The sequence below is a fragment of the Kogia breviceps genome, chromosome 10, assembly GCF_026419965.1.
Source record: "Kogia breviceps isolate mKogBre1 chromosome 10, mKogBre1 haplotype 1, whole genome shotgun sequence".
NCBI classification, from domain to species: Eukaryota; Metazoa; Chordata; class Mammalia; order Artiodactyla; family Physeteridae; genus Kogia; species Kogia breviceps.
Window position 1 is genome coordinate 15,615,151 of NC_081319.1, and position 24,703 is coordinate 15,639,853.

A 24,703-nucleotide genomic window follows, 5' to 3' on the forward strand; every position below is an offset into this window, starting at 1 on the left:
GACGAGAAGGACCTTAGGAAGGTATTTATAACCTTTCTGATCTGATGGAATTTATTAGCTGGTTTTCCATCTCTGTATTTCATTCTTAAATTATGGTTCACTAAACATTATCATTATTCTTGGGAGTCTAAAGATATACCCATTTATTGTAAAATTTCTTCTTGAGAAGCTTTGTGCAGTTCCTGTATATTTGTTCCCTTCCCCCTCACCCCCTAACCTAACTCCTTAGTGATTGAGGGAATTTGCTGACATTTCTTATCGATGCACTAGCTGGTTACAGTGAATTGCTTTTTGTCTAAATTCAAGGACCTTTCAAGGCTTAACACTTCAGGGGGCAGTGTGGTCATTACACTGCCTTTGCCAGTTCAAAAGGCAGGCATCAGTCATGTGAGTCCTCAGTGGATTCCCTCATGGTCAACTCATTGTAACAGATTTCTCCTGGTGAGTCTGGAAGTACATTTGAGAAGGTAACTATCTTGGAATCATCCTTTTGATCTAAGTAGCATGAAATTTCCACCAAAAAAATGGGAAAGAATGCTAAGCACCTTCCCTACCTTTACCTTGTAGATAAAATATCAATACCACCCATTTGTAAAGACTTAGCTTTGACTGACAAATGTTATGCAAGTCATTTTGCAGAAAGTATACCTTATGCAAGTAAAGTAGCGTAACTTACAAACCTAGTATGTACCCTAAGCTCCAAATTCAAATCACCTCTTAGTGAAACTTGCTATAACTGAAGCCCGATGTTAGTTGGTATTGAAGTTAGCTGTGTTGCTTGGCAGTTGTTGAATCTGTTTATATACAGATACAGGCAGCAAAAGAGGAAGGGAAACATAGATTAGGAAATGGAAGGAGCATGTAATCCTGTTCTATAACCAGCAAACTTTACAGTGCCAAATATGAATATACAGTTTTCTGGGTGGTATCTATTGTAAAGTAGCTAATGAAGCTGCACAAAGCCCTAATTGGAGAGCCTGCTCTTCAGTAAAAATTTAATAATTCAAACAGATAGTATCACCAGTGAAGCACTATCATACTTGCATTAATTAAATCTACATTATAAAATTCTAATTACAAAAATGTAACTACGCTATTCAACTGGCTTCCAGGTCATCAATAATACAAAAAATAAATAAAATAAAATTTAGAAGTCTACAAAACCTTTATCACATACCATAAATCTTTGGAACAGCTTTAACCAAAGATGAAATTAATACCTGGAAACAGGGAAGAATATTTATATATTTAATAATTTAAGGTCTAAGAATAAACACTGTAAAGGGCATAAATTGGTCAGGTTTTCTTAAGTCTTACTCTTTGAAACTATTTAGCGAGTCTGACGCAAAGCTGAAAAGTGAACATGTTAACATCCACAGATAAATGTGAAATTTAATTACTCCAGCTTAACAGCAGGCAAGAAGTTGACCTTAATTCAAATAAAGAAATGAGTCTATTTAAAAATAACTCCAACCAATGACTTGCTAATTGTGTTTCTCTGGTATAAACATTAGCATTGTTGAGTCTGGACAGATGCAATACTTAAAAAAATGAATTGTAAACAATTGTTTTTCTTTTGTGTGAGCCAACTGCCCTGCTTTAGTTTACCAAAACATTTCAAATGAGCGCTCCATCATCACCAAAAACAAAATCACTTAATTGTGTTTCAGTAAGACTGGACTTGACCATGGAATGGTCTCTTTGCAAAGGGATCAGAACCAACTTCTACATCAGCATCTACCTAAGTGGGACTTTAAAAATGTTTGGAAATCCGATAATAATCAAGTCTAGATGAAGCTATACACATTTTGTCCCTATCAGTCTACCTGCCTCAGAAAACCAAGCAAATCATAGCACTCATCTCTTTACTGTTCTCCAGTAAGTTTCCACATTTATTATTCAGTGTAGCAGACAGATTTCTAGTAACAACGCCAAGGGTACAATTTCCTGAAAACCCATCTATCATGAAAAACCTTTCCTAGAGACAAAGTAGCTGCATGCTAGTCTTCTTATTGGAGCTATCAACACACGGCAAACCTGCAAATACAAAATCTCTAGGGGCTCTACAACTTGAGGTGCTGACAACTGGTTTTGAAACTCATCATCTTAATTCTTTCAACTTAATATACTGGAAAAAATAACATCTCTGTACTTGAAATACAGGAGACTTCTGAAAAAGGTATTTTTTATCTATAGGATAGCCTACAGGATAAACTAGGCTCTAGCCCAGACACTAAAACTAACGGCTATGTAGCTTCAGCCCAATACCTTTACCCTTCTGTGCCCCCTTTTACTTTCCTCTGGTATCCTAGAATCCTTTCAACTCATCTCTCTGGGGTCCTCAAAAGTCTCACTAGGGTAGAAATTTCTTAAGAGCAAGCTGTAGAGTCCCACCATTCCAACACACTTAACAGTAAAGAACTGTAATGAAACGGAACCAGAGTAATTTAATTAAACACAAATCTTTCCAACTAATCGCTTCAATGAAAAGATACTGGTGACTTAACCACCATCAAGTTATGTAAACTACAGATTATCTTTCTCTGGCACCCAAAGAATTAAATCAAATCTCCCTATATTCTCTACCTCTCTGTGAGTCTGATAATTACTGCCAAGGTATGTTCAACAAAGAAGTATGACGCTTTCTTACTCAACTAGAAGATGCGTCAACAGAATGATCAAAGCATAGGCAACCCTGTGTAGCATCACGTTATACACGTGCTCTGGAGCCAGCTGCTTAGGGCTGAATCCTGGCTTCATCACTTACTATGTGACCTGAACCTTTTACTTAATGTGCTTCAGTTTCCTCACTCATAAAATGGAAACTGTCATGACACCTAATACATTGATTTGTGTCAAAGTGTAAATAAACAATTTCATATAAATCAATTAACATAGTGCCGGGAACTTAAAAATCACTCAATATATGTTGGCTCTTATTCAAATGTTTTCACTTTGCATGGTACACCCAGCCACATTGTATAGAGATGAGATGGGCTAAGGGACAAAGAGCTTTCCTTTGCTGCTGTTTCTGATTTTTCAGGTAGCCTATATCATAACAACTTCTGCAATTTTATGCAACTATTTGGAATTAACTTTATTAGAGAAAACAAGGAGGGGGCCAGAGGGAAGAAACCCTATGTATTTCATGGAGAACCTATGATTTGCTTAATGAATTCTGTGCTGCCCTTCCTATGTCAAAGCACTTTATCTATTTTGACTTCTCACTGTTTACAGGACTGGTCTGGGGAGCTTTTGAGTGCCTTTCATTTCCCTTGAATGTGCTGGGCAAATTGCTTACAGCCTGGCACCATTATCATGAATGCATGCTACTGAGCTCACATGCTGTATCACCCTTAACTCCAGTTTCTGTCTGCGAAGAGATTTAATTGATTCCCATTTCCTGTGGTGTACCCCATTAACCCACTTAGAAGTACAGAGAAATAACAATGCCTTTCAGTCTATGAACTCACACTAAGGAAGGACAACCAATTCAGCCCATTTCATTCTAGTCATTCACATGCTCTGACGGATGAGAGCAAAATCCTGGGCCTTAATTAAACCTTTAAAACTCTAAGTTGCCCTCTCAACTGAACAAATTGATCTTCTTTGGTTGGTTTGCATATATTAGTAGAAGAAGTTAACATATGCTACTGAACCCCTGCTTTTGCTAGCCCTCCCAAATCAGAGCAGTAAATAGCCAAGATACGTCTTAAGGAAATTGACCTGAGGAATCTGAGGAAGCTGTACAAATGTAGAAACCCAGCACATTAAAAATTCAAGTTGGTTTTCATTAAAACGGTATACAGATGATTTCATCCCTAAGCCTGCCATTTCTTACATTACTTTAATAGTGTGTAGATATTGCATTATTACTTTTATTCATTCTTTTATTCTTTAGTCTATGAACTAATAAGTCAATCACCGATAATATGCATTCATCCATCATCAAGACAATGTAGAGGAGGAAGAATAAGACAGGATGCTATCTTTCTCACTTTTAAGCATCCTGATTAATCATATGACAGTCAAAACACTCCCCCAAACAGTAAATACTGCTTTTAAAATTCCACAGAATTTACACGTGGATATTCCTAACATTACTAATGATTGCTAACGTTTCTTCTTGTAATAGTCAAAAGCTAGAAACAATCCAAATGGATATCAACTGCTGAATGGATAAACCAAATGTGGTATATCTGTATCATGGAATATTATTCAGCCATAAAAATGAACACACTACTGATTTATCCTACAACATGAAGAAATCACAAAGAACAGGCTAAGTGGAAGAAGCTAGATGCAAAAGATCATATATTGTATGATTCCATTTACATGAAATGTTCAGAAAAAAACATTTATAGAGGCAAGAGTCAGACTGGTGATTGCCTGGGGCTGGGGGTGGGGAGAGAGAGCACCTACAAATGGGCACAAGCAATCTTCTGGGGATGATGGAAATGTTCTAATACAGGCTTTTAATGATAGTTATACTAAAAATTTTTATGAAAAAAGAATCACTGTGTACTTAAACACATAAAATTTATGATGTGTAAATAATACTTCAAAAATTATTTAAAGAATCCAGGTGAGGAAAATTAGTATAGGCTAAGATGGACTAAGAATGCTAAGTGGAGAAGGGAGATCTGTGCCCTGAAGGATGGATAGTACTGAACAGCCAAAGCAATTATTGATAGCATCATTTTAACTCCACTGACGTCTGTCATAATGAAGGCAAGAAAACAGCTCACCTTCTCCCCAGACCCACTCACCACACCCACAGGATTTAAGTTTCTTGGTACAGTCTTTGTTTTGTTCACTGCTATATCTCAAATTACTAGAAGAGGGTCTGCCACGTGAAGGGAGGTTAATAAAGATCTGTGGAATAATTCACTAACTCTCCATGCCATATCTTAGAAAATCCATTTAGTCAACTGATTTTCCCCATGTTTGAAAATAGCACGTTGTGTTTGGTTGGTTGTTTTTCCTTTACTCTTTCTTTTTCCAGCAAACTCAACTGCAATTTTGTTAAAAGCAGAAAAGTAAACATTGTGTATAAAGGTCTGTTTGTAGGGAGTAATAACCAGATTTTTAGCTACTGTACTTGTGTTCAAACTTAGGTGGATCAAGCCTTTAAGGTCGGTCTAAAGAAAAGTTTAAGAAATGAGAGATACAAACTCTAAAACTCAAATTACAAAGCTTAATATAAAAGAAGAATCAATTCTTTACAGCTTAAGAGAAGAATCAACTGATAAAGGTCATAAGAAGCTGTAAATGGTCTCTGATTTATAAACTTCTAAGAATTGGGGTGGCAGTCCTTTTCAACATGTAAATGATTACAGAAAGCTGTTAGGTGATGAATTAATTTCAGGAGGGGCTGGAAATGATGCATAAGAAACCTAATTTATTTTGCTCTTTTCTATAGCAGCAGAAAAGATGGAGCAATTACCCACTACGTAGCTCAGACTCAACTCTCATCTCTTAACTACAATACTAGCAGATTCTGGCCAGAATTATCCTTACATTGTTCATGTCTTCACTTCGTCTGCTTAGATAACGAGAGAAAACATATTTTTTTAAATCCTCATTGTAGAATCTCACACTAAAGTGTGCCATTTCTTTCTCTGCAATAGGTCGAGCAACTGCCTTTTTCCTTTGTGTCTCCATAGCAACCACTAGAATTCAGGTTAGGGATCACCCTCATGCCTTGTCTTCTACAACAGATTTTTTAACATCTCCCTTTCTCTCCCTCTCTTCCACCTCATTTCAGTCAATTAGATATATATTGTATAGTTAGAGTTCTATGTTATAGACTGTAGTATAGTTACATAATATAGACTGTAAATATAGCTGTATAGTTATAGTTATGATTTTATGATTCTCAACCACAATTTTCTCACCCAGAATTCATGAACATTTCCTACTATCATTTCAAACCCAAACTCCAGAGGCCAATTTTCAACACCGTATGCCGCTGCTCTGTCCATTATTATTCTATAATATCACACTTAATAACCCAGGATATCTAATTAAGACAAATCATATGCTACATACTTATTTTATATATATTAAAAGACCATTTATAAAATATATGTAAAGAATTAAAAAAAAGAAGTACAACACTCTACCTACCACCCATCCTAAGAAAAACATAAAATCACCATTATCTTTCTGTTTGGTGCAGATCCTACCCCTTCCCCATTCCATCAGAGGTAACTACCATCCTAAATTTGGTTTTCATCATTTTCTTGCTTTGCATTATAATTTTACCACATGAAATGATACTCCTAAACAATATGCTATTAATTTTTACATATACTGACCTTAAATAAATAAAATCACCCTTTTTTTTCTAAGATTTACTTTTATTGTTCAACATATTCTTTTTTTGTGTGTGTGTGTGGTATGCGGGCCTCTCACTGCTGTGGCCTCTCCCGTTGCGGAGCACAGGCTCCGGACACGCAGGCTCAGCGGCCATGGCTCACGGGCTTAGTTGCTCCGCGGCATGTGGGATCTTCCCGGACCAGGGCACGAACCCGTGACCCCTGCATCGGCAGGCGGACTCTCAACCACTGCGCCACCAGGGAAGCCCCAACATATTCTTAAGGTTCATAAACTTTCACTGCTGAGTAGTAATTCTGGTATGAATATACCACAATTATTTCATTCTATCACGAATGAACTTAAGTTTTTTCCAGTATAATATAAAAATACAAACAATGCTACCACAACTATTACTGGTGCACGTGGGTAAGAGGCATGAGTGCGTGAACAAAGAAATGGAATTTCTGGGTCATAGGTGAGAACATCTTTAATTAAGGAGGCAGCGACAAATATTCTCCACAGTCCAAGCAGTAAACTATGCTCATCAGTGGTGGATACGTGTTTTGTTAGCTGCACATTCCCACCTAAAATTGTTACTCTCAGACTTTGTTATATTTCCCAATTTTGTCGGATCAAACGCTTTTATTATTTGAGTTACAGTAGATCTATTTCTGATTATTAATAATATTAAAAGCATTTTCATATTTTTATTGGTCATACCCGTCTGAGGTGCAAGTTCATGTCTTTTACCACTTCATTTTTTGTTTTTTTCTTAAAGGATGGTAAAATTATTTATAAATACATTAGTATTATCTTTAGTTATATTCATTGGTCATGATTTTTTTTTCTGGGTTGTGGCTTACCTTTTCCCTTTCTTCCTAGGGTCTTTTGATGAAAAGGGAATCTAAAAATCAAATGTAGTCAAATTATCCTTAATGGAGATTTAATTTGTCTTGTTTAAGAAATCCTTCTCTACCCTGATGTCATAAATACATTGTCTGAATCACATTCTAAGTTAAAAAAAATTTTTTCCATGCAAAGTTAAGCCTTTAATCCACTTGGGATGTATTTTTTATATGATGTCACCTAGGACTTGAAATAAGTGTGTCTCTATGTGGATAATCAGTTGTTCCATACAATTTAGGTGGAGGGAGGAAGGGAGGGAGGGAAGGAAGGAAGGAAGGAAGGGAGGGAGGGAGGGAAGGGAAAGAGGGAGGGAGGGAAGGGAAGGAGGGAGGGAGGGAGAGAAAAGAAAAAGAAAAGAAAGAAAGGGAAGGGGAGGGAAGGGAAGAGGAGGGAAGGGAAGGCAGGAAAGAAAGGAAGAAAGCAAGCCCATGCCAGCTCTTTCACACTACTTTCACATATATCAGGGCTGGTTTATGGGTCCTCTATGCTGTTCCACTGGCCCATTTGTCTAACGCTGTGAAAAACCATAGAATTCATTACTGGAGTTTTACATTGAGTCTTGTTATCTGATAAGACCAACTCCTCCTGACATATTTTCCAAGTTTCTACGCAACCTTGCACTGTGTTTCTCAAATACATTTGGAAATCAAACAGGTCACGTTTCACAAACAGACAAACAAAAACCAAACTAGAGACTTTTGACTTTGATTATTCTATACATCAAGTCATGAAGAATTAAACTTTTAGCTTTACTGAGTCTTCAGATCAGTGAAAATGGTATTTTTTCCCCCACATCTAGATCTATTAAAACTGTTTTTTAATAAATATGTGTACTTTTAACACCTCCTTCTTGGATTTATTTTCTGCTTCTATACTTCTGTTCCCCTTCGCGCTCTTTTGAAGTTTAACCTGTTATCGAAAGACAACTTATTAGGTAACAATTTTAAGATGAAAATGAATGAACTAAGATCATTAATTTCCATCCTTTCTTCTTTTCTAAAGTATTTTGAAGATGAAAAAATCTCTCTCCTCATAATCCTTTAGTTGCCTCAACTCTGTTTTGTTAAGCGTAATTTCTACTATCATCACTTCAAAATACATTCTATTTTCCTTTGCCATTTCTTATTTGGCCTTTGAGTTAGACATGTTTTAATTTTGAAAGATATAAGACTTTTTCTAATTTTCTTTTTAATACTGATTTCTCCATTGTATTTTGGTCATATTTACTTCATAGCTAATATAACATCAAATATTGAAAAACATTCTGCAGTTTTAGGTATAATGTTCTATACATGTTCATTAGCTAGAGCTTGTAAATGGGTTCTTTAAATCTTCTATGGGCTTTCTAATGTTTCCTCTGCTTGAGCCACCAAATAACGAAATAGATATGTTAGCATCTCTCATTACTAGGGTAGATATTTCTCTTTCCCCCTGTAGTTCCTTTTCCTGCTTCAAACATTTTTGTATTATATATGCCTAGTACATTAATCTCCAGGAAGCCTTTATAAAATAAAGTCTATTTTGACTGATATTAATATAGCCATACCTACTTTTCTTTTGAATACTATTTACCTAGTCAAGGTATTTATTCAAATTATCTATTTAGGTTTTCAAAAGATGGGACACCTTTTCCATCCTTTTAGTTTCAACAGTTCTATTTTCTTGTGATTTAGATGTGTTATATGGTAAATAGCTTATAGCTTTTAAAAAATTTTGGAGCATTTAGTTTATTTACTTTCACCTTTAATTAGTGATATACTTAGATTTCTATAGTTTTTTTCTTTCTTTTTCTCTCCTTTCTTGCCTTATTCTTCCTCACACCACATAGTTTGATAATCATTCACATTTGTTCTGTACATTTTAATGTAATTATTCTATAAATTTTAAGATGCATACTTTACTTGTCAGAGTCTAAATTTGAGCTATATTCTCTCCTCTAGAAAAATATTAAAAACTTAAAGAAATTTAAACCCAGTTCCCTGTCCCAACTTTGAGGATAACGCACACACGTCTTTCATTATTTGTTTTTCCAAGGTTTGTGTACATTTTGCTCCCCCAGCATAAATTGTCTATATCCTGGAAGGTCTACGACTTTGAGTCTCTTCAGTGTCTAGAACTCTGCAAGAAGAAATTTCCAAATAGCAACTCTTGACAGTTTTACACCTAAGATTTTTTTCTGTAAACCCTTTGGTTAGAATCAAGTAGTACTGGGTATCTTAAAATCTGGGAAAATAAATGACCAAACTTGGAAGTCCGTCAGCAGAGATCCCATGCTGCAGAGGCCAGATTTGATAATGAAGAAGTCGCTTACTCTTTGGGAGAGTTATTGATAAATAACACTCTTAAGAGTAAAGGAGCTTGCAGTTTTCCATGATTATGATTTATGGAAAATATTACTACTATATACTAGTCACTGGTTCTCCTCTCTTAGGGGGCACCCATAACATTGAACTTAAGTGGGCCCATGCCATTTGCTCTGCCCCCACCTAACAAACTGTGAGTACAAGCTGCCTGTGTAACTTCTTGTTGGAAGCAATGTTCTCTGTCCTCCACTCTTTGTCCTAGATGGCGCAAGTTTCACATGGCGCTGACACAGGATGATGGGTATCTCCATTAGCTTAGATCGCCCAGGGGCTACAAGGAGAACAGCTGCCCTGAAGAGCTGCCTGACCCACAGCAAACTGTATGATCAAGGAATAACCTTGTGTTAACACGAGGGCTTGGGGATTACTTGTGACTGCAGTATAATTTAGCCAAATCTAATATATTTAACTTTATCCTATGAGGCAAAACAAATACTATTTTTTTCCCATGTTACATGTATTATTACTGAAACACAGCAAAATTATGTTGCTTTCAAGGTCATCCACTTCTAAGTATCAAGATCTGGAAGACAATTTCCCTTATAAATAAAATATAAGGCCTATATAAGTTGATTAAATGAATAATCTGTTATTTCACCGCAGCCCAGTATAACGCCTGCTAAACTTCATTAAAACATTAAATGAAATCTCCACTGTAATACTTACTCGGAACTATAAATTCCATTTCTTCCGACATAGCAATTCCCAGTTTATTAGAAGCAAAGCAGCGGTATTTCCCTTGAAAGTGAGATATGTGCCCCTCATTCGGGATCCTGAACGTTCCCGAGTTGTTGGATACAATTATCCGAGGGTCAGAGAGATCAAAAGGCTTGTCATCCTTACTCCACGAAAATCTGTAAGATAAAACTAAAATTAGTAATCCTGAAAAATCGTATTTCTTACTTATAAACAAATGTACAGAAATGAGGAAACAGATATTTTATAGTAAAAAAGTATATATTTACATATTTCATTGAATATAATAGATACAAAAAAGGGTCTCTGAAGAATCTGAGAAATCTTACAAACTGCTATAGACTGAATGTTTATGTCCCCCTAAAATTCGTATGGTGAAGCCTAATTCCCATTGTAATAGTATTTGAAGGCAAGGCTTTGGAGAGGTGATTAGGTCATGAGGGTGGAGTCCTCACAAATGGGGTTGGTGTCCTTATAAAAGACAGAGCTTTCTTGCTCCATCATGTGAGGTTACAGGGGAAAGACCAAAGACCGCTGTCTCTGACCAGGAAGCAGGTCATCACCACACACTGTATCTGCCAGGGACTTGATCTTGGCATTCTCACCTCCAGACCTGTGAGAAATATGTTTATTGTTTAAGCCACTCAATCTGTGATATTTTTATTACAGCAGCCAGAATTGACTGAGAAACAAGCCATGAAAAAACTGTGATAACTGACAGGAAAAAAAGGTGAAAATAGGTTTTGTTCTGTTCTTTTTAAAGTTATACTTTAAAACTTTTCCAATTAGAAAGATAATGCAGGATCTTTACTAGTATTTTAGAGACTGCAATATTTGGAGACTAAAATATATAAATATACATATGTCTGTGTGTGTGTGTGTGCGTGCATGTGAAAAGCTCACTCAAAATTCAAAAACACACAAGTAAGTGCTATTAAATTTGGTCATATATGATCAATATTTTTGGACATAGCTGTAACATATTTGAGGCCACAATGGATGTATAATTTTCCCATGTTTTTCTAATTATTACAATGTTAGTAAAGACACATTTTATTACATTATCTTCTGTCTTACAGTTACTATTTAACTTACTTAACCATTTCCATTTTTCCCTTTTATGAACAATATTGTTACCAAAAACCCTACATATTTATTTTTGAGCGTACTTATCCAAATATTTCATTAAGTTAATTCCTTAAAAATGAAACTGATAAACCAATAACGTAAGAAATATTTTATCACTTTTGATAAACATTGCAGAATTGTATTCCAGAAAAAACATACACAATTAAATTCCTACCCCCATACGTAACAGAGTCAGTTCTATGGACAAGGTTGTAAAAAGGCTTTTTAAAAATCTTTATCAATCCAACAGATATATAATGTCTTCCTGATTCTATTTTATTTAGTATTTTATATATGAATTACCCATGCAAATTTAGATTTGCTTCAGGACAACACAGTCTTACATAATCTGATATTCTTTCAAAAAGAATAACAAAATTTCATGAGACACATATTTTTCTTCGGAGCATGCCTCTCTCCTGACAACAACTTTTATTTCTTTTCTCTCTATATGTTTTATATTTTACTGCTTTTACTTACAAAAGAACACACAGAATCTGTTCTTTAAAATTCCAATGCACTGACTAGGATAACTCGACATATTCAAAATTAAGCATTTCCAATTGGTCACATGTTATACCTTTCCATTCATTCAAGTTTGCTTTTATCCTACTCTGCAATGTAGATGCTAAACAGTTCATGTTACGTAGTTTTTGATATCAGTTTTGTTGATATTTCTGTTACTAACTATTGAAATTGCTGGATTTGCTCCTTTTACTACTGTGATGGGATATTTCTTTCTTTCTTGTTTTCTAATATTTTCTGTTTTGTATAGGCATTTAATTACACCTTAAGAAAAGAATGATTGACTGCTTAATTCTTATTTGTAAAATCTTGTTTTCTGCCAGTGAATAATGATAATTTAACATGTTAATGATTCACTAATAATTTTTAAAATCCAATTATCAGGCAATAAAAATGTTATTCACATTACAATTTTAAATAATCAACTTCCATTCTTTCATTCTTTTTTTTTTTTTTTTTTGCGGTACGTGGGCCTCTCACTGCTGTGGCCTCTCCCGCAGCGGAGCACAGGCTCCGGACGCGCAGGCTCAGCAGCCATGGCTCACGGGCCCAGCCGCTCCGCAGCATGTGGGATCTTCCCAGACCGGGGCACGAACCCGTGTTCCCTGCATCGGCAGGCGGACTCTCAACCACTGCGCCACCAGGGAAGCCCTTTCATTCTTAATGGATATAAAAGGATCAGATAAATCAATAAAGGTATGTAGGTTTGCTTCCCAGAATCATTTAGAACTTTGAAATCTTCTTTTTTAACTTTTATTGGAGTACAGTTGCTTTACAATGTTGTATTAGTTTCTACTGTACAGCTAAGTGAATCAGCTATACGTACACATATATCCCCTCTTCTTTGGATTTCCTTCTCATTTAGGTCACCAAAGCGCATTGAGTAGAGCTCCCTATGCTACACAGTAGGTTCTCATAAGTTATCTATTTTTATACATAGTTTCAATAATGTATTTATGTCAATCCTAATCTCCCAATTCATCCCACCTCCCCCCACCTTCCCCCCTTGGTATCTATACGTTCATAGAACTTTAAAATCTTGAATTCTCCCCACATCTTTTCCCTCCTCAATCTCAATACACACACATTTCTTTCTCTCCAAACTGGGAGGTACTTAGAAAAAACTTCATCAGTGATTACAATTACCTACAGTAATAATTGTTTACTAACAATAAAATACTAGATAGTAATATCCCATGTCATTCGTATTCTCCCATCTACGATGAGTCGACATTCCTACGACAACTTAAAATATATCAAGTAACAACCGAGTCACTGAATACAATACGGTTACATTAAAAGACATGCAATAATAAATATTTATAGAATATCATTTATAAATATATTAACTTTGGCTTAACAAATGCTATCTTTCATCAGAATAAAGTATCCTCTGTTTTCTAGCTATCTTGTTCACTCATAAGGTAAAGAATTGTTTAATATTTCCACAATGCCAAAACCTATGATAAGTATTTAACGTAAGACATTTTATGATGAAAGTAATTGTAACTGGCAAAAGAACATATGTAAAATAACCAAACTTTATTTTTATAGACATGGCTATCATTCATTTGGAAATCTTTACTTTCAATCATATGTAGATTTATAGTCCAATAAGCTTATACTGATTAGAGTAAAAATTAATATAAAGGATTGTATACATTTAAACAATTATTTAGTTTGAAGGAAATACTCACGTTGGTTCTGGATTTCCCTTAGCTTCACATTCAATTTGAAAATACTCATCAAAAGGAAAGGCAACTTGTACTTTTGACTGTTTTATGATTGTTGGAACCTGTTGAACTAAATATTAAAATATGTATTTAAATAACATGCTCTCCAAAAATTGGGTGAAGTTAGTTTAGCTACAACAGAAATACTTTGAAATAAACACACTTTCTATATTGGTAAGTACAAGGATTATAAAAGAATGAAAATTATAGAACAAATCTCACTTCCTCTTTGCAAAATGTATTTAGCTGTAGGGAATATACTTCACTGCCATCAATTCATGTTGCCATATAATTTATTTAATGCCAGAATAATGTAACAGTGTAACAACTTTAAAACATCTATGTTTAAATTATTGGCATTTCATCTATGTTGATGTGTTTATACAGTTTTACTTGGTTCGGTCATTGACAATTCTCTTTTTTTCTTTATAGTTTTGTAAGATATTATAATTAATTTGCTACTTCTGTATGATTTCTTCCATTGATATTTGATAATTTATTTGATAATTTTATTTTTGGACATTAGATTTTTTTTCATTCAATAGACAGCCTCAAGCATACAGATTTCTCCTTTATTGAATTAATGACATGATAAATTTCCGGGCATGGACACAAATGGTAATGACTATGGATAAATGTTAATATTTCACAAGGGGCTAATTACCACAAACATGAGTACACTGGTTTCCCATATCCTCGCCTCCAACGAACAATAGCAATTTATAAATTTATTTATTTATGGCTGCGTTGGGTCTTCGATGCTGCGTGCGGGCTTTCTCTAGTTGCGGTGAGCAGGGGCTATTCGTTGTTGCGGTGTATGGGCTTCTCATTGCAGTGGCTTCTCTTGTTGCGGGGCATAGGCTCTAGGTGCGCAGGCTTCAGTAGTTGTGGCACGTGGGCTCAGCAGTTGTGGCTCGCGGGCTCTAGAGCGCAGGCTCAGTAGTTGTGGCTCATGGGCTTACTTGCTCCGTGGCATGTAGGATCTCCCCGGACCAGGGCTCAAACCTGTGTCCCCTGCATTGGCAGGCAGATTCTTAACCACTGTGCCACCAGGGAAGTCTCAAGAATAGCATTTTAAAACAATAAGATACTTAATTAATCATTAGCCAAAAAAACCCAAAAAAACAAAACCCTTCTCCTCTTCATTTTTATTTCCACTTATTGCTTTTGTTACATTTTTCCCTGAGCTTATTTATTATTTGTAACTTCCCATTTACACTTTTAAAATATTTTTTTCCCCCACTTGGAAGCTTGAGGGTACTTTTCCCCCTTATAGAATTTAACACTAATAATCATTAGGATAAAAATAATAGCTAATAAATGATGGTTTCTTTTCAAAGGATTCCACATATTCAAATATTCCTTGCTTTATTGCACTTCACAGATACTGGATTTTCTGCAAATTGAAGATTTGTGGCAACTCTGTGACGAGTTTTTTTTCCAGCAACATTTGCTCATTTCGCGTCAGATTTCGTGTCTCTGTGTCAAATTTTGGTAATTCTCACAATATTTCTAACTTTTTCTTCATTATTATATTTGTTATGTGATCAATGATCTTCGAAGTTGCTAGTGCAAAAAGATAACTCACTGAAGGCTCAGATGATGCTTAACATCTTTTTTTTAACCAATAAAATATTTTAAAATTGAAAAAAAAAAACAAAAAACCAAATATTCCCTCATTGTGATAAACATCTTTAGTGTTTGACAAGTTAAGTACCTTCCAGACAAATTTACAAAGTAGGGGGTGGCTTTGTCTCTCACCAATTCAAGCAGCTGGATGGCATTGCCGAGAATTCTGATTATAAAATAAATGGACTAATGCTGAAGATACAAACTTGGATTAAGTTTTAAATTAGGACACAGATCATGATATATGTTAAGAACTACTGTCACGGAACACTCAATAGTTTTCAAATTATGACATTACAATTTTAGTACAGTTCTAACAACCTCTGTCAGGGGACAGGATTGAATTCACAAGGAAATATAAATGGTTCAGTAGCAGGAACCATTAAATTCTGGCAAACATACTTGGAGAAAAGCAATTTGCAGAAGGGCCATGAGTGTGATTCACATGCGTAATATTCCACAGTGGAGTTACAAATAGGCCCTAAACCCTATGACATTGAGTCAGGCCCCGAACCACTCTCTTTTCTCATTTGTAAAATTACAGATTCAAGCCAGGTAAATAGATATTTTGGTCACTGAATCCCTTTACATTCTTAAAAATTATAGGAAATCCCAAAGTGCTTTTGTAAATGTAGGTTATATTTAATAATATTTACCATGTTAGAAATTAAAACTGAGAGATCTTCTAAATATTTATTAATTCATTTAATACTATCATCTGTTAAAATAAATGTTTTATCAAAAATACTAAATATAATAAGAAAAGTGGCTTTGTTTTACAGTGTTGCAAATCTTTAATATTTTAATAGTTGGCAGCTGGATTCTCATGTCTACTTCTGTATTCCACATGTTGCTGTAAGTTGTTTTGTTGAAATAAATGAAGAAAATCCAACCTTATACAGATGTGTACTTGAAAAAGGGTGACACATTTTATAGTCCTTTCTGATTATTGTGGGCATTGTTTTGGATAGTACACCAGAAATCACCAAGTGGCAGTTTCTTAAAGGTTTATTGCAATATGGAATCTGAAACCATATGGATAAATTTTCATATTCTGTCATTAAAGTATTTTATCCATGGGTGCTTTTTAATTCATGCATGATTTTGTAACATCATACAATATTCATCTGGAAAAAAATACTGGTTCACTAAGCTATGCAGATCTTCCAAATACGGACACACATCACTATACAATGTTAAAAATTCACATCTGTTAATATCATCACTGATCTAAGAAAAGCCTTAAGTGTGGGGAAGCTGTCAATCTCACAGTGTAGGATACAAGTTTTCCACAGTTCTAATTTTTGCTTCAACACCCAAATTTTGTCATTCACAACATATATTATCACTTGTTTCTCTTGAAGTGACAGGCTCACTTGGTTCGTTTTGAGGAAAACATCCATCAAAGTCATCAAAGTTTGACTGTCAGTTTTACTTTTAAGTAAAAATGGTATTTGGCTTGGCACTCAAATAATGATACAATCAAGGAACAGAGACTGTCATAGTACTTTGTTATACAGCAGAATTATTTTTTGTATATTTTCCAGTTCATCCCACAGAATATTATGATGAATGTACTCAAGGATGAAGGTTTTTTAAAATCAATAATGTTTAACTGTTTCAACAAGGACAATCTTAAGCAAAACTTTGGTTAATGTTTTTTAGATGTTTTGTTGTTTTAGTTTGAGTATACGGTCCTGAGGAAACCCATGAGTTTGGTGTCACGCCTTGATGTGTGCTGGGCAACTGCAGTTTTAGCACCACTGCTTTTGTGACATCAGTGCAAATGTCAACATGATGGAAAAGGAAAAATGGCACTTTAGTATTATTATGAAACATTTGATTGCATGGACTGCCTGAACAAATCTCTGTGACCCTGAGGGGTCCATGAATCACAATTTGAGCAATGATGGCCAGCCTAGAATAATAACTCAACAGCCATTTCCCATTTTAAACTTCACTTTTCTTTACTTTTGCCTAATGAATCTGATAATTACATTTTACTAGTTTAGTGACAATGCAAGCACAGGCTTCATATTCAGAAACATTTTAATAACATGCAAAAAACATTCGTATCTTCATTGACATTTACCTTGTTTCTGATTACCACTCTTTCTCAGCAGAGCAGATCTTGAACTTACTGCAAATTCATACTATTTAAATGTTATTACAGTTATAAATGGCGAGGGATGATGCACAATAGCAACAGTCCCTAAGATATCAGGGAACTTGTGAACAACTTGTTTATTAGAACATTATTCTTTCTTAAATTTGCTAAGGTTGTAAAGTCTCAGCCATAACTAATTATTCAGGGAGTGGAGCTAATAACCTTTGGGTGTTTATAAGAATATGTATTCTACATTATAAATCCTTTCCTCCATAATTAGGCCAATTACAGAGACACCAGACTCATTGACATTCAAATTCAATACCTGCCTTACTTGCATTTGCTAGTGAGAGCTCTAGAGTACGGAAATAAATGGGTAGTATTCAGATGTTCTGAAAACACCTCATTAATATTTTATAACAATTGTTTTCTAATGACATTAGGGTGTGAAAATGCATAAGTAACTGAGACAACCAGAATAAAAATGTGTCTTATGTACTAATACAAAATTTCCAATCACCGTTGGTGAACTAAATGAAAAAAGATGGAGGGAAAATGTACATGCTATGGTCAGAATGTACATTATATGGTCAAGAATCTGAATCAGGAATCGCAGCGCATCTTTGGTGCTACAGGGAAGAAAATGTAAAATTATTAACCCCTTTTTCCACAAGGATTGCCAAGAATTGTGCTCTTAATTTGGCACTGCATACTCAAAACCCAAAGAATGTACTTAAGATGAATTATTTCAGGCTCTTGACCAGTGTTTGTACAAATAGGTCAATATACGTGGTGTGTAAGCGAACAGATTTCACCTTGACTAAAGCAGAAGTTTAAACCTGTACATCTGAGAACATGTAAGTGAAATTCCTTAAAAGGGTAAATATTGACACAGAGACTTGAGGACAGTAGAGAAAAGATTCTTACCTTGGGGATGAAATACAAATGCAGGGCCACCCAAAGTGTGTCATGTGAAACTGCTACATCAAGTATTTAAGGTAGCCCTTAGAAAATGGTTTTAGAACATATTATATACTCAGAGAATTATTTCCTTTTCTAATCACACTCAGACTGTTCAAGTACTTCTGAAGAAAAGTTTCAGTTGCGTTAGCACCTCTCTAATATTTATTCAACTTTCTGAGGTCAAGACTAGTCCTTTGAAATTTAGATGATCTGAACAGATCATTTCCAATGCTAAGGTTCTAATAAACATTCTTATCTCTTACATTATAATTCTCCTAATTAGGTATGGAAGAAAGAGTATGGATTAATACTTGAACTGTATGGATAAAAATACCTAAGTAATCTCTCAACGGTCTTTTTAAAAATCCTATGTGCTTATCAACAAGAGAAATTCCCCAAAGCTGTACATTAAATAGTTAATACACTATTACATAAATTGTGTTTGCATGTGTACTGTTGTTTGAACTTCTAATTACTATAACTTGTTGAAACTAATTTATGATAGTTACATCCATTTTACCAATATATGTTAAGATATATCATGACTAACATTTTGATATGAATTCACCCTATAGAATGCTCTAAATTTGCAGAGGTGGTATCATTTTACACTTTTAGTTGTGTACTATGAAAATAGCTTTTTAATATTGTCCTAATTGTTTTCATTCTTAAATATATAATTAATAAAAATTTTATTGGAGTATAGCTGCTTTATAATGTTGTGTTAGTTTCTACTGTACAGCAAAGTGAATCAGCTATATGTATACAAATATCCCCTCTTTTTGGGATTTCCTTCCCATTTAGGTCACCTCATAGCACTGAGTAGAGTCCCCTGTGCTATATAGTACGTTCTCACTAGTTATCTATTTTATATAGTATCAATAGTGTACCATTCTTAAATATATAATCATTTTGAAAAACAATACAAAGTTTAATCAGTTCTTTTTTTGTCCTGATTGGTTGAATGCCAGTAACTTCTGAATCACAATTCTCCCTAAAATAAACTAATCTCATACATAAAGGTAATAGCTGTTGCTAATATTGCAGATTATCTTATGTGGTGAAATAGCACCTGATCTATAGGTTATATTTCTTCTAACGTGCCAAGTTCACCTAAGAGGCTAAAAGCTGCAAAATAATTAATTACAGCAAGCGGTCAAATATAAGTCTTCTGAAAAATTTAAAAGGAGAACATGAATTCTGATGATAGATTGCTGTAAAATCTGCAGAAATATGGTAGAAAAATCACATCCTCAACATATAATTATTCTACTTAAAAATCAAAATGCAAATATGGACTTTTATAAGTAGGTATTGAATGTTGTCACTTTACCTGAAAGTGGTATATCAACAGCTGTTGAGAATTTTAACAAGAAGAAAATTAGAGATGTGATTAATCCTCTTCCACTTAACAGCATCCCCATTGTTCTTCAGGAAGGAAGCAACCCGGAAAGAATGAAAATCCTAATGTCTCTTCTTACTTTTGGTTGAAAGCTGACAAGAATGTGGTTAACCTGGAAACAAACAAACACACAAAAGACTAACAAATTCATGTACTGTAGGGATTCTAAGTTCATGTACTGTAAAAGGTCAACATAACAGCAATTGAATACATTTTTCTGTTGGTAATAATTTCCTCCTTATGAAACTGTTCTCAAATAACTCCACACAAATCTTAGTTTTTCCTCTTTGTATTTAAAATAAAAGACAGTTGACAAATGCTATATGATAAACCAATAAATTGTATTTTTTTGGTCACAGGAATTTTTACTTGGAAGGTACTCTAGTATACTCTAATGAATGTCAGTGGCTATGAGAATAACCTCATTTAGGTCATTTCATTCAAAAGGTGACTCTTTCAATCAATTCTTTATATCAAGCATTCAACCCCATCTAAGTCATTCATTAAGTATCACAAATTTAACTTTTAATTTTCCTGGCAAAATACCTCTTCATGTTCAAAATTATCACACTACTAGATGGTGAATAGCAATACAGAGGGAAGGGATAAAGGAAAAACAAATGGATAAGGACCGGCCATGTCAACTAAAATTTACAAATGTAGGCTTTACTCAAGCAGAAGATAAGAGCATCAGTTACTTTGAACTTGGGCAGAATGTTTATTCACTCCAATGTTGACATAAATAGAGTAAGGATTAAAATATCAATTTTCCCTTACTTTCTCTTATGATTTTCCTTTTCTTCTGAAACATTATAATAGACATCCAAATGTTGTTTCTAATGTATTGTTTTTTAATTGAATGAAAGATTCTTTAAACTCTAGAGTAATTTACAATTTTTAAAAGTTTCACATACATGATTTCATGTAATCCCTTAATAACCCTTTTATTCTTCTATCCCTAGATTACCATTCCCCCAGTGATAACCATTAGTTTGTTCTCTATATCTGCTCATTTGCTTCTTTTTTGCTTTATTCACTAGTTTGTTGTATTTTTTAGATTCCACATATCAGTGATATCATACAGTATTTGTCATTCTCTGTCTGACTTATTTCACTTAGCATAATGCCATACAAGTCCATCCATAATACTGCAAATGGCACAATGTCATTTTTTTTTTTATGACTGAGAAATATTCCATTGTATATACAATACAACATCTTCTTTATCCATTCATCTGTTGATGGATACTTAGGTTGCTTCCATACCCTGGCAACTGTAAATGATGCTGCAATGAAAGCTGGGGTGCAGTATGTCTTTTGGGAGTTTTTTGGATGTATACCCAGGAGTGGAAAGCTGGGTCCTATGGGAGTTCTATTTTTAATTTTTTGAGAAACCTTCATACTGTTTTCCACAGTGGCTGCAGCAATTTACATTCCCACTAACAGTATATGAGGGTTCCCTTTTCTCCACATTGTCTCTTGTGTTCTTTTTGGTGTTAGCCATTCTGACAGGTGTGAGGTGATATCTCATTGTGGTTTTGATTTGCATTTCCCTGATGATTAACTATGTTGAGGATTTTTTCATGTGCCTGCTGAACATCTGCAGTTTCTCTTTGGAAAATTATCTATTCAGTTGTTCTGCCCATTTTTTAATTGGGTTGTTTGGGTTTTTTAAATGCTGAGTTGTATGAGCTGTTTATATGTGTTGGATATAAAACTCTCCAAAAAGTGGGCATAGAGGGAACATACCTCAACATAATAAAGGCCATGTATGACAATCCCAGCTAAAATCATACTCAGTGGTGAAAAGTTGAAAGCATTTCCTCTAAGATCACATACAAGACAAGGATATCCACTCTCACCACTTTTATTCAACATAGTTTTAGAAGTTGTAGCCACAGCCATGAGAGAAAAAAAGATATAAAAGAAATTCTAATTGGAAACGAAGAGGTAAAACTGTCACTGTTTGCAGATGACATGATAACATACATAGGAAATCCTAAAGACACCACCGAAAACTATGAGAGCTCAGCAATGAATTCAGTAGAGTTGCAGGATACAAAATTAAGATAAGAAATCTGTCACATTTCTATACATTAACAATGAAGTAACAAAATGAGAAATTAAGGAAACAACTCCATATACAATAGCATCGAAAAGAATAAAATATCTAGGAGTAAATCCACCTGAGGAGGTCAAAGACCTTACTCAGAAACCTAAGACACTGATGAAAGAAACTGAAGATAATACAAGCATATGGAAAGATATACTGTGTTTTGAACTGGGATAATTAATATTGTTAAAATGACCATAGTACACAAGGCAATCTACAGATTCAATGCAATCCCTATCAAAATGCCAAGGGCATTTTTCACAGAACTAGAACAAATGATTTTAAAATTTGTATGGAAACACAAAAGACCTCGAATAGCTGAAACGATCTTGAGAAAGAAGAACTGAGCTGGAGGAATCACGCTCCCTGACTTCAGAGTATACTACAAAGCCACAGTAATCAAAAGAGTATGGTACTTGAACAAAAACAGATACATAGATCATTGAAATAGGATAGAAAGCCCAGAAATAAACCCACATCCTTATGGTCAAGTAATCTACATCAAAGGAGGCAAGAATATACAATGGAGAAAAGACAGTCTCTTCAATAAGTGGTACTGGGAAAACTGGACAGCTACATGTAAAAGAATGAAATTAGAACATTCTCTAACACCATATAAAAAACAAACAAAAGAAAACCCTCAAAATGGATTAAAGACTTAAATGTAAGACTAGATACTATACAATTCCTAAAGGAAAACATAGGCAGAACAATCTTTGACAAAAATTGTAGCAATATTCTTTTGCACCTGTCTCCTGAAGCAAAGGAGATAAAAGCAAAATTAAACAAATGGGACCTAAGTAAACTTGCAAGCTTTTGCACAGCAAAGGAAACCACTGACAAAATGAAAAGACAACCTACTAAACGGGAGAGGAAATTTGCAAATAATATAATGTATTCATAAAAATGAATTTGCTTCAAAATGTGATAATTAGTTTTTTCAGGTATGTAAATTTTTCTATAAAAATAATTTACTTATTTATTCACTTACAACTACTAGAAAAATTAATTCCATACAGTCAGAGAAGACATTAAATTTATATTTAACTCCAAATATTTTGAGTTTTCTATTTCACCTCAAGTTATACCTCAAGATATTATGGACCGGAACTTTTCATATACTTATGCAAGTAGGTAAAATTTAAAATAGTAACTAATGCTGTTTAGCTGTTTTAAAATTTTGAGAGTCTGAAGAGACAACAATCTCATTTATATTTTAATTTAAGAAAAGTTACATTGATCACTAAGGAAAATACTGCCATCTGCCCCACAAAACGTTGTGAATGTTTGTTCTTAAATTAGAGTAATGCAATTACTATTCTTTGTCTGACATCAATTGACCCATTTGTAAAATGGGAATTGGAAAATAAAAAACCAAAAACCTACCCTTGTGTGGTTCAGAATAATTCCTAAAATAACAAATAACTTACATTGGTAATTAAAAATATTTTCAAATGTGTCATTATGTTAAATGACACCCATTTTCCTGGTGAAAGAATTATTCCAGTCAACAAAACAAAATGTGAAAAAAAATTGCTTTCATTATAAAAAGCAGAACATTGCCTAAGGACAAAAACTCAGTTCTGCATATTTGTATAAACTTGGGGGATACTGAACCATTTAGCTATTTCTAAGATGAAAAGTCAGAAGGAAATATTAATGCTGTGGGCTTTGAATTTTCCTTTTCCTTCTCTCTTCTGAAACACTCTGGTAACAGTAATCTAAATTCATTGTTTATAGTTATATATCACTTTTTACCTTTTATCATTTAATAAATATTTAATATTTAATAAATATTTAATATTATTTAATATTTAATATATAATTATATATTATATTTAATCATTATATTAATATAATTATAATTATTATAATTATATATAATTAAATATTAAATATATAATATATTTAATATATAATATTTAATATTATTTAATAAATATTATTTAATACTCTGTTCCCTTAATATTCAATGCTGATTTAAGGGCATTTCATGTATTTGTTTAATGAGCTGTCCTCTATCTGTAAGGAATAAGGCTTTCAAATGCTATTAGGAGACCCTATGTCCAGATTAATATATCATCCTACCCAGAAATAGAGAATAAAAACATCAGACAGTCAAATATGTGAGAACAGGCTTAATTTCAATTAACCTACTGATTTAGGCTAGTGAGCTCAACAGTCCCTAATTGCCACAGTAAATAGCTTATAGATATGAATTGTTCAATAGTGATGATATGACTTCTGTAATTTTAATAATTTTAACTACATGGTCTTGATGCAAGAAATTCTCTTCCCATAAAATATGTCACATTGAAGCCTTGGCTTAAAATAAGCCTATAAATGAAGTGCCATAAGAAACACTGATGACACCATCAGTTTCCAGAATATGGATAATGGTTAGTTTGATATCTGACTTTATCTCCTGCAGGGAGTAGCTTCAATTTACCTGAGACTTAACTTATGTTAAGAGGCTGTTATAGAAAAGTCGTTGGAAGTTAAAATGTGACCCCCTACAAGCAAGACTCCATTATGTGATGACGATGACAGCCCCAAATAGCTTGCCTACTGAAAAGTAAAAGTCAGTCATAATCTCATTGTCAGAATGCATAAAGGACATACTGTTTAGTAATTATGTTTTACAACAGTAAGATAGCAATAAAACTATGTTAGCAATAAAATTATGTTCTCATTTATCTTTCTTCCAAGAATATGAATTTAATGCCTCACACCAGACCTCAAGATAAAAGCCACTATTGGAACTCAGGATGGAGCTGACACTTAGACAAGAAAAAAATGTACTAAACTATTTTTGAG

The 24,703-nt window shown here is 34.1% G+C and overlaps 1 protein-coding gene across 11 annotated transcripts in view; it reads right to left on the reverse strand.

The window, feature by feature from the left end:
* CHL1 (cell adhesion molecule L1 like) overlaps positions 1-24,703 on the reverse strand; it is a 202,123-nt gene that overhangs the window by 66,004 nt on the left and 111,416 nt on the right. For all 11 annotated transcript variants that reach the window (XM_067043605.1, XM_067043603.1, XM_067043600.1 and 8 more), the window contains 3 exons: positions 19,705-19,885; positions 13,637-13,742; positions 10,257-10,444 (listed from right to left, as the gene is read on the reverse strand). In XM_067043605.1, the coding sequence (XP_066899706.1) occupies positions 10,257-10,444; positions 13,637-13,742; positions 19,705-19,795 (385 nt within the window). In that variant the 5' untranslated portion in view covers positions 19,796-19,885. The remainder of the gene's footprint in view (positions 1-10,256; positions 10,445-13,636; positions 13,743-19,704; positions 19,886-24,703) is intronic.